Here is a 15038-nt window from a genome sequence, read left to right as displayed (position 1 = left end):
AGCTCGCGATTGGTTGTTACCCGGATATTTTTAGTTATTCATTGTATATTCATTTTTATTAATTATGCATGAAAAAATATATACACAGCGCTGATTTTGCTATTTATAGGTATATGTAGAATAAAATTAACATTGTTGTTTTGTTCTATAAACTACGGACATTTATCCCAAATTCCAAATAAAAATTTTGTCATTTAGAGCATTTATTTGCAGAAAATGAGAAATGGCTAAAATAACAAAAAAAAAAAAAAAAAAAAGATGCAGAGCTTTCAGACCTGAAATAATACAAAAAAAAAACAAGTTCATATTCATTATGTTTTAAGATTTCAGAAATTCCACCAATATTTGGTGGAATAACCCTGGATTTTAATCAGTTTTTATCTTGCATCTTGGCATGATCTCCTCCACCAGTCTTACACACTGCTTTTGGATAACTTTATGCCTCTCCTGCAAGCAGTTTAGCTTGGTTTTCATGGCTTGTGATCATCCATCTTCCTCTTGAATTTTCCATTTTCAATTTTGCAAAAAATCTAAGAAATGTATAATTTCTAAGTGGTCTCTATTTTTTTCCAGAGCTGTATATACAATTTCAGCGACATATTTTGACATATAACATTTTTTTGTAATTCTAAGGTTCTTTTTTTTAATGGTGATGAAAGTGTTGTAGTCACTGCTGCCTCTCCCACTTTAAGGCTACCTCCACATTACCCGGCTGAAGTGACTCAAATCAGATTTTTTTTGCTCAATGTGGCTTAGATCTGATTTTTTCACGGCTGTGTGAACATGCCAAATCAGATTTTTTCAAATCAGAATCACATATGCGTCACAGTCACAGAGTAACAGATGGGGTCCTAAGTGGGGTCCCAAGTTTGAGCAATATGGCTTTAATTTGAACGTAGCCTCACTGCTGCCTCACCCCGCTTCACCACCCCTCTAACGTGTCCAAAAGTTTACGGGCACTTTTGAATGGATCCCTATGGGTAAGTGTTCAAGCCTAAAAAAGCCTGTTGTACGAAAACCGTACGTAGTATTGTTTCAAAAAGCACGAGAGTTTGCGTGAATTTTTACGGGGAAATGTCAGGTGTAGGCTACAGGGGTATGACTTAATACTTAATGCAAGTGTTTGTGTATTAAAGGCATCCTATAACACAAGAAACCAGCATAGACCAAGAGGGGAAAAAAAACGACATTTGTTTTATATGAAAAAAGCTTTTTTTTTTTTCTTTTTTTTTCTACAAAACACGGTCATTAAAAAAAAATACCATGAATAACTGTTTACAGCAGCATTTTCAAGACATCAAGATAAAATAAAAAGTAAAATATACACCTTTAAAAAAAAAAAAAAATTCCTTTTACATAGTACACAATGTTTTATGCATCAGTCTAAACTGCAGTGTAAATTAGAAACAACAGCAATTTAAAATCACTTAAACGTTCTATTAAAAGTTTTGGATTTTGTGTGAATTCATATTAGGCCGCATTCTGGCTATGGAATCAACCAATGGAAACAGTATTAATTACAATGTATATATACCAGGATTTTCCAACTTAGCCATGTCTTCAGCATGTGGCCAATATGACTCAATGGAGTAAGTCTGTAATGGTAGTCTTGTATTGGTGATAATCTGTTAACAAGAGGCCTTTTATTTAAAACAAAGACCTAAATGACCGCCCCTAAAATCAAACCAGCAGAAATTTGATTCTATTTATATCTATTTAGATGCTTATATCTATTAGTTGCCAATTATCACCGGCCCCTGCCTATTGGTTTCTATTGTAAGTCAATTTTTGAGTCAATTATTTTCTAAATTCTAAGAAAAAATCATTAAAATACCATATTAACAGTAATCATCAACAAGAACACAACTGATGCACTAAGCAAAGGTTGGAGTATTTGGTACTGCAGTATTTTCTCCAATCAGGCCTCATCCCCCTCTCTTTCTGAACTCCAATTGAATCGTGGTCTCTTGCCTTCTGTAAAAATGGAAGAATGAAAAGAAATTAAGGACAAAAAAAAAAAAACACACAATAATGTGACAGATCAAGTCTAATTTTATTCTCACTCTGATTGGACTACCTTCAATTTTCTCCTTCTCTACTGCAGACAGCCGCCATATCCGGGTCACGCCCTGTAGCCCTTCATTCTGGTCTCCTATTGGACAAAAAAAAAAAAAAATGGTACTCAGCATCACTGAATTACTCATACAGGTGAGAGGTTAGAAGGTAGGTGGGTATGTGGGTGGGTAGGTGGGTGGCACTTGCCTTGGTTGAGGAAGCGGAGTTCAGTGCGTTCTTTCAGGCTCGGAGCTTTACTTGTGTATCTCGAGCTTCCTGCTGCAGGCTCTGAGTTGGTGGCTGCTGAGGTCACTTCCACTTGTCTGTGACGGCGGGACCTAGAAGCCTGATGCACACATACAGTTAGGGGTGTGTCATATCGTATTGTACACAATAATATCGCCCAACATTTTTTGAATATTGTGAACGATGTGATATTATACACTGAAATATCATGCCATATCACCCAGCCCTAATTATCACATCAGGATTCTACTTTTTTTGCTGTTTTTAGCAAAAGAAAAATTAACACTGTTCTCATTTTCTATTAGATATCTACTAGAGACAGATTATATATGTCCAGTATAATTTATTCCACTTTAATCCAGGATATACAGAGATTTTTAAAGTGCACTATTAGTATCATGACATTCTGAATTGAATGGATCATTGACTTCTGTTACAAATCTAATACAATTCTTGTATTTTTTGTAATATCTCACTTAGGGCTGTGCCATATCATATCTTATACAATACAATTTCATTTTCAGTTTTTAGTGTAGTGTATTCTTGAAATATTTTTTTTTTATTTAATGTTTTGTCATATAGTCAAGAGTATCGTTATCACTACATGCAGGTCAAGTAAGGAAAACCTAATCTCAAGCATGCAGTGCAGGGTGTGGCCTGCCTCGTTCTACGATATTAACGGCAGTAATATTTCTGCCATGTTCTCCATCGCTAAAAATGATAGAAACAGCTGAACATGAGATTTAAAAGGCATTTAAATGTCTGGATGTTGCTTAAACGTGGAAAGTACTGATATATTTAGGATGTATCAAGTTTTTTTAATATTAGATTTTACTGAAAGAGCGTTAAGAGATGTTGTAACATGTCATACCTCCACAGCCTGTCCATAAGACCGGGCCTTGATGGATTCCAAGAGCTTGGCCCTGCGGGAACTCTGGGGACAGAAACATTCAGAGTTGGAGCTCACACTACCTCTGTCTGACCAAACATACATACTGCACGTCCACAACAGAGAAGGGAAAAAAGATATGGGAACTGAAATATATACCGTAATTTCCGGGCTTTTGGGTTTAAAAAAAGTACAGTAGCCTAATAGGAAAAGTCACAAGATAAGAGTCATAATATTAAAAAGGTAAAAAAGTAGATTAATTACTTGGACTGCCAGTTTAAGAAGCTTTGAGGGAAAGGAGAATTTTCTGCTCATTATCTGTTACAGGGCTGCTATGATTACCATCAGTTATCTACATCTATAATCTGCTGCTTCTTGATGCTCGAGTGTTATGGTTAGATAATACAATGTGCAGTGTTTAGTGTAATATCATGATATAACACTAAAAACAATTATCTTTTTATAGAATTAATTTGTAAGCCCCACTTTAAATGCACGATTCATGCTTATGTGGAGTAGTTGTAAATGCTTCATTGTCCTGATGGGCCCTGGATTAATCTACAAACGTATTGCTTCTGAAAACTAATTATATGGGTGAGTAAAGTATTATAGCCCAGAAATTACGGTCTTACATCTATAATGAGCAGAAACAAACATAAAAAAAAATTAAATTAAGTAAAGAGAAATTGCACCTCTTCTTGACTTGAAGTTCCTTCTCCTGCACCTCTGTCACTCTCAGCATCCTGACTCTCAAACTCCTACGGAGACAAACAGACGGACAAACACAGACAGACATTGATTCCCCACACTGAAGATCTTTAGGAATCCAAAATGACTCATTTCTTTTTTTCTCCTAGTAAGCATTATATAGAACACACTACTATAAGGAACTGAAATGATCCCCATATCACTGCATCTTACAAAAGGAGCACAATTATAGACAGCAATGCTCTACAATCAATATTCTCTACACTGGAGCACCATCATTGGGAAGAGAAATGGTCTCTAATCACATTTCCCTAGTGAGCACTATGTAGAAAACCATTATAGGTAGAAACAAATGGTGCCTAGTTACAATTCACTACATTGGATCACTAAGATTATTCAGCACACACACTATAGTGGGGAATAGGGTTTAATGGAACATTATACAGAACCCAAAATAGTCCCATTTCACTTTTTCCTAGTGATCACTTTATAAAACAAATGTTATTGGTAATAAAAAAAAATGTACCTGGTTCACTAAAACTGAAGATTATAAAGAAGCCACACTGGCCCCTATTCACTACTCCCTACATTACAACACTGTACAGAGAACAGATAACTATTGTGAATATACTTCTTAATTGGAGCACTAAATAGAACCCTTTTATAGGCAGGTAAAATGGTCCCAAAAAAATTAAAATCTACCCGCACAGGCTGACTATAGAGAACATCATTAATAGAACATAAATGGGCACTTATCACTACTAACCCTTTTAAGTACATGACAGTATTAGTTAGTACATTAGTACATGCACAATTTTAAGATAAATAAATAGTTTCCAATTACTCATTCCTACACACAAAAATTGCCTATACATATCAATTTTAATACATCACATAATTTCAATGCATTACATCTGGTTCATCACTTGTAAACTGCTCACTGTGGTGCATTACAGGCTTGTAAAGAGTTACAAATACAATGCTTTAAGACTGGCTCCTAATGAACCATATACACTGCCTGCCTGCCAAAAAAAAAGTCTCCACCTGGATTTAAGTAAGTAAACAATCTGTTGTTGCTGCAGTTGTCTGCAGGTTTAGGTTCAGCAACAGTATGTGCTGAAAGAATGAGGTCAGCTGACTACCTGAATATAACGAATATAGACCAGGTTATTCCATCAATGGATTTTTTCTTCCCTGATGATACGAACATATTCCAAGATGACAATACCAGGATTCATGGGGCTGGGATTGTGAAAGAGTTCAGGGTTCAGGGAGCATGAGATCATCATTTTCACACATGGATTGAGAGAGAGTTCACCACAGAGTCCAGATCTTAACCTCATTGAGAATCTTTGGGATGTGCTGGACGGAGAAAAGCTGCTTTGTGCAGGGATCAGACTCTGCCATCATCAATGCTGCTGCAAGATCTTGGTGAAAAATTAATGCAACACTGGATTGAAATAAATCATGTGACATTGCAGAAGCTTATTGAAACAATGCCACAGTTAATGTATGCTGCAATCAAAGCTTAAGGCGGACCAATGCAATATTAGAGTGTGTGACCTTTTTTTTTTTTTTTTTTTTTTTTTTTTTTCCTGGCCAGGCAGAGTAAACGTAAATAGAGCACAGACTGGAACACAGCCATGACAATGCTAACACAAGGCTTAAACACGCAGCAAAAGACAGGACTTACGGTGTGGTTCTGCTGCCAGCTGTAGTATGAGACCACAGCACTGTGCAGTTTGGGAACCATGTTCTGTTTGACAAGATTGAGTTCAGGCTTTTCTGCCTGTGCTGAAACTGCTTGCTTCAACTTCTCATAGTGCTCATGCACGTTAGCCAGCTCCTACACACAGACACAATACAATAAGGTACAAAAACAGCATGTGAAAATCTCAGCAATACTGACTGATCTGGGGCCTCACCTCCAGCATGTCGGTGCTGATCAGCTCCTGAGGACGGGACGGCCGGTCAACAAACATTTCATTCAGATTCCCACCCTCCTTCTGTTTTCTCTTTGCGTTAAACGACAGCTGTGAACGATACACAAAAAACACTGTAGGAAACAGGAGGATTCTGCTAATATGCACTAGGGGTGGGCGATATGGCCCTAAAATAATATCACGATATTTCATGTTATTATTTTAACGATAATGATACTCTTGGAGATATAAATTAATGAAATATTCAAATAATCAAATATTTATTTTCACCACTGAATGTTAATGTTAAAGTGTTGTGTGTCTGAATATTCAAAACAGAGTACAAACAACAGCCCATTGAATTCTATTATAAATTAATTTTAAGTCAAGTTTTTAGTTGTTTTCTATGTGCAGGAAAATGTTTCAAAGTTAACACAACCACATGCAAGCAATTGTGCTTCCTGTTTGCATTAAAATCATCCATCATGATTTAACTTACTGGATCCGGCATGGCAGTGAAGTACAGAGCTTTGTCAGACAGGAGTTTCTTCAGGATGTAGACCACGTCATAGTGCTGGGCATTAACTGCATCCTGTTGAAATTTTATTAAATCGCTCCAGTCCTTTAGAGCCATGCGAATCTACGCACAAAACACACACACAATCATAGGTTACATTGATTAGAGTATTACAGGACATGCAAAGTCTGATATAATGTTAAAAAAAAAACACATCATGCTAAACATTTTTGCTTTTTGTTTGATAAAGACAAATTCACACTGTTCTCATTTGATCACATATGTACCAGAGACACATTATAACTACCTAACATCATAACATTTACTAGATATATACTCTTTGGATACTCAAAGTACAATTTTAAGATCATGCAATAATGGATAATTGAAATCTGATGAGAAGTCTTTTATATATTGCAAAAAAAAAAAAAAGATATACCAATAGCAATGTGAGTTAAAAAAAAGAAAATTTTAATACATATAAAAAGATAATTAAGGTATATAACACAGCTATATGATTAACTGCAATCTTCTGAATGAGTAAGGAATGCAGCAGGGGCTCTGTACCTTTTCTTTTGGAGTGACGCTCTGGGAGTTGTACAGACCATACAGAAGGTAAAGGCCTCCCACTCGGATCTGGAAGGTGTACGGTGGGAAGAGGTATGGAGATGCTACAGTCAGAGCTAAACGTGTGAAGATTCTTTTCTCTCCGATCTGTGAAATACCACTGTAAAAGATAAAAAAAAATATATATATATATTAGGGGTGGGCAATATGGCCCTAAAATAATATCACAATTCCATGGTATTTACACGATAACAATACTCTTGGTGATATAAATTAATGATTTTTTTTTTTTAAGAATACACTACTGCAGCAAAAGTAAAATTTTATTTTATTATTGCATACAATTTATGTCACACCCCTACCTGAGATACCAAAAAAATACAAGAATTAGATAAGATTTGTGACAGAATTCAATGATGCAGAATGTCATGATGACTTATAATGCACTCTAAATATCTCCATATAACCAGGATTAAAGTAAAATAAATGAACAGATATAATCTATCTCTAGTAGATATATAAAAGAAAATGAAAATAATATCGCTCATGATATTCAAAAATGTTGGCGATATTATCACGTATGATATGATATGGCACACCCCTAATATATATATATATATATATATATATATATATATATATATATATATATATATATATATATTATATGTTCAGAAACCATATTGTGTAGACTACTTCCAATAACCTTCTTTTATAACTTTTACATGTATGACGTCTTCACCTCTGGCCCTGACTCAATGATCTCATTTCCACGCCTTGGATCTCATTCCCACATCTTAATAAGTCGTGACAATGCATTTTTTTTTTTAATATGATGTCATCTTATGCTCTCCATAGTAATAACTAAATAACTAAATCAGCAAACTTCTTTACAGAGGAGCTTTACACAGTAATTTCAATCTGAATTGTTGGTTTATTGAAATATCAGCTTTAGTAAAAGTACATTTGGTAAATTCTAATAACCCTGCAGAAATAATGAAGGCAGGATGAAGAGGCGTGGTTATCATTATTATCCCCAGCTGCAGAAATCAGCAGAGAGCTTTTAACGCGCTGTAATTAGTTAGTAATAAGAGATGAGTCTGACAGCAGTTAAATGAAAGTTAAATGTGATCAGTTCTCTTACTGGAAGATGCTGGAGAAGTCTGTCTGTTTCCAGATTTTACTGAACTCCTCAAAGCGAACTGAGTTAGAGGCCTGAAAGCTGCCCAGGATCTGCTCACAGTCGGTCTGCAGACTCGCTTTGTAGTGCTCCATCCCCGATAAAATAAAAAAACCTATTTAAAACATTAAACCAGTAAAATCTTCACCGCAACATAATAAACATCTACCCGGGACATCCATCCGCCGACATGCTGTTTACACTTCTCCTTCTTCTGCTGCTGCTGCTGCTGCTGAGGGCGTTCCAGTCAATCACTCCCCCTGCTGTTCCGGAGGTACGGAGAAAAACCACGGTCCTCCCACAGTATAACAGTCACTTATATACAGCTCCGGAAAAAATAGACTAAGAGACTATTTATGAGTTTATTTGATTTTACCAAATTGGAATATAAATCAAGAGGAATATGGATGATCACAACCATCAATTCTTCTTATTTAAGGTCTGAAAGCTCTGCATCATTTTTGTTATTTTAGCAATTTCTCATTTTCTGCAAATAAATGCTCTAAATATTTTTATTTGTATTTTAGGAGCAATTTGTCCATAGTTTATAGAATAAAACAACAATGTTCTTTTTACTCAAACATATACATATAAATAGCAAAATCAGTGATCTGAAGTGGTCTCAATTATTTTTCCATGGCTGTATAAACCAAAATGAATGAAGCCAGGCTGAATATTTATTTATTTTATTGGTTTTAATTGAATTAGAGACATTGTTTTCTTTTTCATTCACATTTTATTTATTAGGTGATACATTAAACCACACTGTTTTCCTTCATGTCATTATGTAAAGTTATGCTTTTTTTTTTTTAGCTCCTCCAGTTAGCATGTTAGCATCAGTGAATCCATTTCTGTGCAATGAAATGACATTCCTGTGAAAATAAAAATAAAAAAATGAGTTCATTAGAATGCAAAAGAATATGATATCAAAAGCAATTATACAAAAAAGTATTTTTTTTTTTACTCGAAGAAAGAGCCAACATGTGTGGAAAGCCTCCTCATGTCATGGCATCTGCAATGGCCCCGCCTGCAGCCCCTCCTACAGTTCCCACGACTGCTGTTGCAGCAGCAGACAGGCCAGCAGCTCCTAATAACAAGGAAATTAGCCATTTTAAAAACTGCAAGTGTAGTTTGTTAGCTTTTTACCCAGAGTTATCAGGGGAGCATCAGGGGAGTCAAAGCTGTCCACATCGGGCAGGTGTGGCTCTGGGTTTTAATTCCAGTTAAACAGAAATATGTGTCATCAGCTGTTTGAAGACCAACTGATTAAACAAGTGGAATCCGGTTAGCTGCTATTTGTTTAGAATGAACAAATAGACTTGCCCTTAGCAGATAGAATTTAACACTCTTGTTGTAGTGCAGTCTCTTAACCCACAGTTATAATGTTTTACTACCCCAGAAATCCAATTATAAAGTTTATCATTTCCAATCACTCTTTATTCCTTAGATATGTACTCAAAGAGCACAGCTATACTCATTCATGCGTTCATGGATTTCTTTATTTATTCAGCTATGCAATTTTGCTATGCAATTCAGATATTAATGTAGATACTGGCCAACAATTTCAGTTAATGTTCTCATTAAAACCGTTTTAACATTTGAGGTTATACAAAGTTATCTCAGTGATTTTCAGCTTCAGGCGTGATTGTTGGTGTCAGAAGGGTAATTTCTGCCATTTCTAGAACTACGGTGTCTATAATTAATGAGAATGAAAAACATATCAAATCTTGAGGCAGGTTGCTTATAATAACATAAAAGACCAAGAGTTCAGTGTCCTTCAGTAGCTTTCCCTGTCCAACAGAAGCTTGCATGCATGAAATAATTAAAGAATTGTATGATCCAGTCATGTCAAAATGAACCAGAATTTTAGGGGAATGTTATGAAATCTTGTGAAATTTATGGCATGAAAGATTTAGGCTTTTTTTGACAAAAATAAATGTAAACAGAGGCTCTACTCAAAATTATTATAATTAATATTAGAATGTGTTTCAACTGAAGTGTATACAGGATGATCTAAGTTGTGTTTGGAATCACTCCCTATTACAGAAATGTGTCATCCATTTTGTAGTGCTGTTCGAAATCTCAACAGTACATATTCCCTATATAGTTCTCTATCAGACACCCAGGATGCATTGCGAAATGTAGTTTACAGAGAATGTGCGCATGATTTTCCAATATAAAGCATAATGCAATGCGGTGGTGTTGTGTCAGATGTCCTGAAAGCCTCACAAACAAAGATGATTTGTTGTTTGGTCATTCCCTAGTTTGTCAAGGATACATTCCAATCACAGCCCTTGTCTTTTACTAGTAAAATGCAGAGGATTAGAGTACATGTTGGTGTATCATTTTATGTTATCGAGCTAAATGTAAAACCCTATTATGATGTCTTACCAACAGATTGTAGGACAGCAACTACGCCTCCAGCCGCCACCCCTCCACCGTTAGCCACAGCTGCAGCGGACATCATCCAAGAGGCGACAGATCCTGCTGCTATGCCACCAGCAGTGAACCCCGCGGCTGATACCAAAACCGGGGTTAGTGCCACAGCTCCAGCTTCAAAACAACAGGCAGAAGAATATTGTTTAGCTTAAGGATGCAATTTAAAAGACAAACGTTCACAGAGATTTTAACTGAATAGACAAAACATGACATATCTTGGGTCCATACTGTTGGCGATTAAATAGAAGTCAGTGTAAATGTAAGAAAACACTTTTAAAAAAGTTTGAATGACTTTTAATACACACACACACACACACACACATACACATTTATATAATAAACATAACATGTTTATTTAAATTGAATTATAATAATTTCCTGGGGTTTCATTGCTGGGATCATATAGATTTAGAGAATAAAGGGTGTTTTTAGTAAATTTAAAGATTAATAGGAGAGTTAAAAACATCTATTATACAAGACACAGCCTAATGAGCACAGATAAAGCCTACCTGCTCCTGCTGCCACACCTGCGATCGTTGCTGTTAAAGAGACAAAACAGTAGCAGTTTTAAAAAGAAATTGCTCTAAAACAATATCACTTTTTTTTTTTCAAAGAAACACAAAAAAATGTACTACAACAATAAAATTAATGTTTTGTCTATTTTTTGTATATAACAATGTAACTTAAAATAAAACTAAAATAATAATATAAAATATACTAATGGATCAAAACACTCTACCAAAATACTAAAGTGCAGATTATTAAGTGCTTGCGTATAAATTGCAAACATGAACAATTGAACAGTAAATAAAACTTTTTTAAAGACACAATACGTCTGTTATCAGGATATTTCTCTTTTCAATCATGATATAACTGTGTCACAAAATATTGTGTATCCTAACAAGCAGTGTTAATATTCTCTATCATAAATAAAACCATGACATAAAAGAAACAGACATATCTATCAAAGTATGCCCAACACCACATGTATCTGTACCATGTATGCAGGAGCTTGTTACTTACCAAGGTCCATTGTGTCTAATGGTGCCAATACCTGTTTCCACACCTATTTAACTGAGACAGCACCTCTTCAACAGAAACGAAACTGAATCCTATGATCAGGTAACTCCCATGCTGTGTTGCCATGGGTGTGTTTTTCAGAATGATGGTGTTTACCCCAGTAAAAACAAAGTAATAGAGAAAGCAGCATATGTTATATTGTGGTATTTATGTTCTATACAGTTTAGTAATTATCAGGGTTCATAAACGTTTTAATCAATAAATGTCCATGATTTTTTTAATGACTTTTCCATGCCTTCAAAGCACATTTTCATTATCATATGATTTTTAAAACAGTGCAGTCATGGACACTAAATCAAAAAAATCTACTAAAACTATATTCAATATTGATTATATTAGGCCTAAAATTAATCTGACACACAATTTTTAGTAATAAAGTGTGTGTCAGATCCTGAGAGCTCCATTATGTAGGGCTAAATTACTGAATTAACTCTGAGCTGAGGTATTTGTAGCTCAAATCAGATTTTCTCCACTGATAAAGAAAACACAAAGATTTGTTGAGCAAACTTTCATGACTTTTCCAAAACTTTCTGGGTATTTTCATTTTTCCAAAACTTATCAAGGCCTGGAAATTGCAATTTTTTAAATTTCATGACTTTTCCAGGTTTTTCATGACCAGACGAACCCTGAATAATTTAGTGTTTATTATTACAATTATTACATACCTAATTTCTTTATTGATCTACAGAAACATTAACATAAATAATTTGCACTTGGCACTTGGTGATAGACAGCTCCATCTACAGATAAATTACCAGTCCCAACTACAACTGGAAAATCATTTACAAAAATCTTTAATATTTTAGGAATTTAAACAAAACTATAATGCTCTCTAGATGTCTAAAGCCTGTCCCAAAATGACAGGGATTTGACCCAAACTGTCTTGTTTAATAAAGTTTGCTAAACAACTTCACTTCACCCAAAAGAAAAAAAAATCTATCTATCGTAGGTATTGTGGGAAAACTTACGAAGAAACCTTGTTTTACCTTGAGTATATTGACAAGTATCTCACAATCATGATTACTTATCTTGGTATCTAAAATTACATAATCATCTGTGAAACCTTGTATTTTATATGCGTTAACCAATACTCACACCATATTTGATCATTTTATTACTCACAGTATATCTTACACACATTTATATAAAAGACTAACCATTAACCACCATATATTCCTCACGTACATAGTGGAACATTGTTTTGTAGAGCATGTGACTAACACAGACCTTAGTCTGACAAACTAACCCACATGATACATAAGGGGTTTACTAACGTATAGACCTATTGTATGGCGGACGGATCACGTGCCACTAACACCTCACTGAAACTCATTGTGTGATTGCATGTTTTCTAACTAACAGCTACAAATCATCAGATAGTGCATTCTGCATGACCTGACTTAATACAAAGGAGACTTTTGGACAAACAATACGGTCTTTCTCTCTCTGTGCACGTAAAGTCCTTCACCTGTCAAATTAAGGAGGACATGCGTGCATGGGAGTGCAACACTGTCTAATTACTGAAACAATATCTACTGTCTGGCTGAACACAGCCAAGGCCAAATACCAGGCCACTCCACTGTCTGACTCTCTATCAAACGAACACGCAGGGGAGTTGTACCCCGGTCGAGAGGTGGGTGTTGACCCACCTTTCATTTTCTTTTCTACAACAATTTGGTGACCCGACGTTGAGTTTGACAGAGGAGAGGGGGTTTGATCCTCAAACGGCAACTGTCAACAGGAAGTGACACCTACTGGCACCTGCCTTTCAGGAGTGGCACTGGCCACGAACGCTACTGGCCAGCGGCGCTCGCTAGCGGCATCTGCCATTCAGAAACGGATACATGCCGCTTAGCAAAGACACTTGCCACAGCTCCTGTGGCTTTGCACACAGCCATACGCGATCGGGCATATTAATTTTCAGGAATGTGTCGTTCACAGCTTAGTTGGTAGTTGGTTACTGAAATGTGTGTGCGTATGTGTTAGACTGTGTGTGGAAATGTGTGTGCGCAGGGCTCCTGCGAGCGGTGTGATTGGTGTGGTGGTTAGAATTTGTTCTCAACGCAGATGTAAATAATGATTGAAGAATGGGTGTGGATACTCGATTCGCACGACATTTTTAAACCAGAGGTTAGAAATTCGGGTGTCTTCGGAACTCCGGTTCCAACGGGGCCAGAACACCAACAGTTGACAGCAGATTATTCAGTGCCGATTTGTAATAATCAGCAGCGTTCAGTTATTACGGCAAACTTGATGTTATGTCCAACCAGTAGAATTGTGCATTCTAAACGTTTACAACAGGACACCTCTGCACTGTTTATGATCAAGATATTTTCGGCCCAGGCGGCACCTGGCGGTGGTTTGTTCGTCTTTTGCGAATATCAAACTGTGCAAGTGGCGAGTCACTTTCAATCTGTTTTGAACCCACCACTCTCTCCAATTCATTTTATGGATGACTCAGACTATGAATAAATAGTACCTGCCTATCAGGCTGGTTGTGAAAATATCGTTTTAGGAATACCTGTGGTTCCACATTTCTTATTAGTGTAATACTATATCGTATGACTGATTTTGCAATTTCATTTGCACGGAATTCAATAGCGTTGTTTAATGTAATATTTACTCTGTTTTAAATTTGCTTATGGGTGTTTATTTACTAAATTACTTTACATATCCTGTTAAAATACAATAACATTATAGCTTTGTTTAATCAATTGCTGTGTGGTAATGTGTATAACTAGCCTGCTATTTCATTCGTCCCCATCTTTCCTTGCCGATTTCTTTTTTATTATTAACTCTTGTGGCTATAATATAACGTACTATCTTTCCTGGTTAGAACTATAACCTTTTGTTGTTGACATTGCTTAGAATATATACGTTTTAAATGGCTAAGTGTTTCTGTGTATCTAGAACATGATTTGATTGGCTAACATATATTGTTTCGCTATAATCCATATTTTATAGTCTGTCCGAACAGGACTAAGTATTTGTTTAAAATTTTAGACGTATTTGGTTTATTGAAACGCTGGTTCACAGCCACTGTTGAATCATTTTGAATTCGGACACTTTCTTTCCTGAATAATTGTTGTTGGCTACTTAGAGGCTTCGGTTTACCTAATTTAACGTTAATTTCTGATGTTGCATTTTACTCAAACTATGCTCTAGCTTATTGTTGGTTGTGCTTTCTGAAAGATTCGTCTTCAGACAAGCGGATACTGTAAATTTATTAACGGAGCTCTGTTGTGGTAATTAAGGATAATATATTGTGGTATTATCTTGAAGTGATACTGCTTTTCTTAACTTAAGTGGAAACTTGGAGCATACCGGCGTGTAACGCTGCAAATCTTTTTTTCTTTCTGTTCCATGCCACTCGAGGAGCGCTGAGTGCAGCTCGCGCTGAGAGGAGGGGGGCAGAGAGGGTAGGAAACTGTGAAG

General features: G+C 35.9%; 2 protein-coding genes across 3 annotated transcripts; both read right to left on the bottom strand.

The window, feature by feature from the left end:
- Positions 1 to 1051: 1051 nt before the first annotated feature.
- On the bottom strand, positions 1052 to 8321 carry snapc1b (small nuclear RNA activating complex, polypeptide 1b). The gene is made up of 10 exons (XM_007228989.4): positions 8049 to 8321; positions 6905 to 7064; positions 6320 to 6460; positions 5824 to 5931; positions 5592 to 5744; positions 3883 to 3948; positions 3173 to 3235; positions 2263 to 2401; positions 2078 to 2152; positions 1052 to 1974 (listed from the first exon to the last, which is right to left on the bottom strand). The coding sequence occupies exons 1-10, from the start codon at positions 8177 to 8179 to the stop codon at positions 1919 to 1921; spliced, it is 1092 nt and encodes a 363-aa protein (XP_007229051.3). The 5' UTR covers positions 8180 to 8321; the 3' UTR covers positions 1052 to 1918.
- Positions 8322 to 8754: 433 nt separating this feature from the next.
- On the bottom strand, positions 8755 to 11671 carry LOC103044425 (interferon alpha-inducible protein 27-like protein 2A). Of its 2 annotated transcripts, XM_007228991.4 has the most exons (5): positions 11547 to 11626; positions 11033 to 11062; positions 10476 to 10637; positions 9049 to 9171; positions 8755 to 8956 (listed from the first exon to the last, which is right to left on the bottom strand). In XM_007228991.4, exons 1-4 carry the CDS (start codon positions 11554 to 11556, stop codon positions 9083 to 9085), a joined length of 291 nt encoding a protein of 96 aa, XP_007229053.2. In that variant the 5' UTR covers positions 11557 to 11626; the 3' UTR covers positions 8755 to 8956; positions 9049 to 9082. The 2 variants fall into 2 exon arrangements, with proteins under 2 accessions (XP_007229053.2, XP_049337020.1); XM_049481063.1 differs by lacking the exon at positions 9049 to 9171 and having other exon boundaries at positions 11547 to 11671.
- Between the last annotated feature and the right edge of the window lie 3367 nt (positions 11672 to 15038).

Source organism: Astyanax mexicanus, chromosome 7, assembly GCF_023375975.1.
Source record: "Astyanax mexicanus isolate ESR-SI-001 chromosome 7, AstMex3_surface, whole genome shotgun sequence".
Classification (NCBI taxonomy): domain Eukaryota; kingdom Metazoa; phylum Chordata; class Actinopteri; order Characiformes; family Acestrorhamphidae; genus Astyanax; species Astyanax mexicanus.
The sequence above is the reverse complement of the archived record's forward strand: the minus strand, read 5'-3'. Positions and strand labels throughout refer to the sequence as shown.

Bases quoted from the DNA above. Each gene is read 5' to 3' on its own strand.
- snapc1b (XM_007228989.4), bottom strand. From the start codon at position 8,179: ATGGAGCACTACAAAGCGAGTCTGCAGACCGACTGTGAGCAGATCCTG. The intron at 5,932-6,319 runs GTAAGTTAAATC...TATCGTTCACAG, and splicing joins TCACTGCCATGCCGGATCCA to CTGTCGTTTAACGCAAAGAG. The intron at 3,236-3,882 runs GTGCAATTTCTC...TTCTGTCCCCAG, and splicing joins GAACTTCAAGTCAAGAAGAG to AGTTCCCGCAGGGCCAAGCT.
- LOC103044425 (XM_007228991.4), bottom strand. The intron at 10,638-11,032 runs GTAGGCTTTATC...GTTGTTTTGAAG, and splicing joins AGGTGTGGCAGCAGGAGCAG to CTGGAGCTGTGGCACTAACC. The intron at 9,172-10,475 runs GTAAGACATCAT...CCTTGTTATTAG, and splicing joins TGCTGTCCTACAATCTGTTG to GAGCTGCTGGCCTGTCTGCT.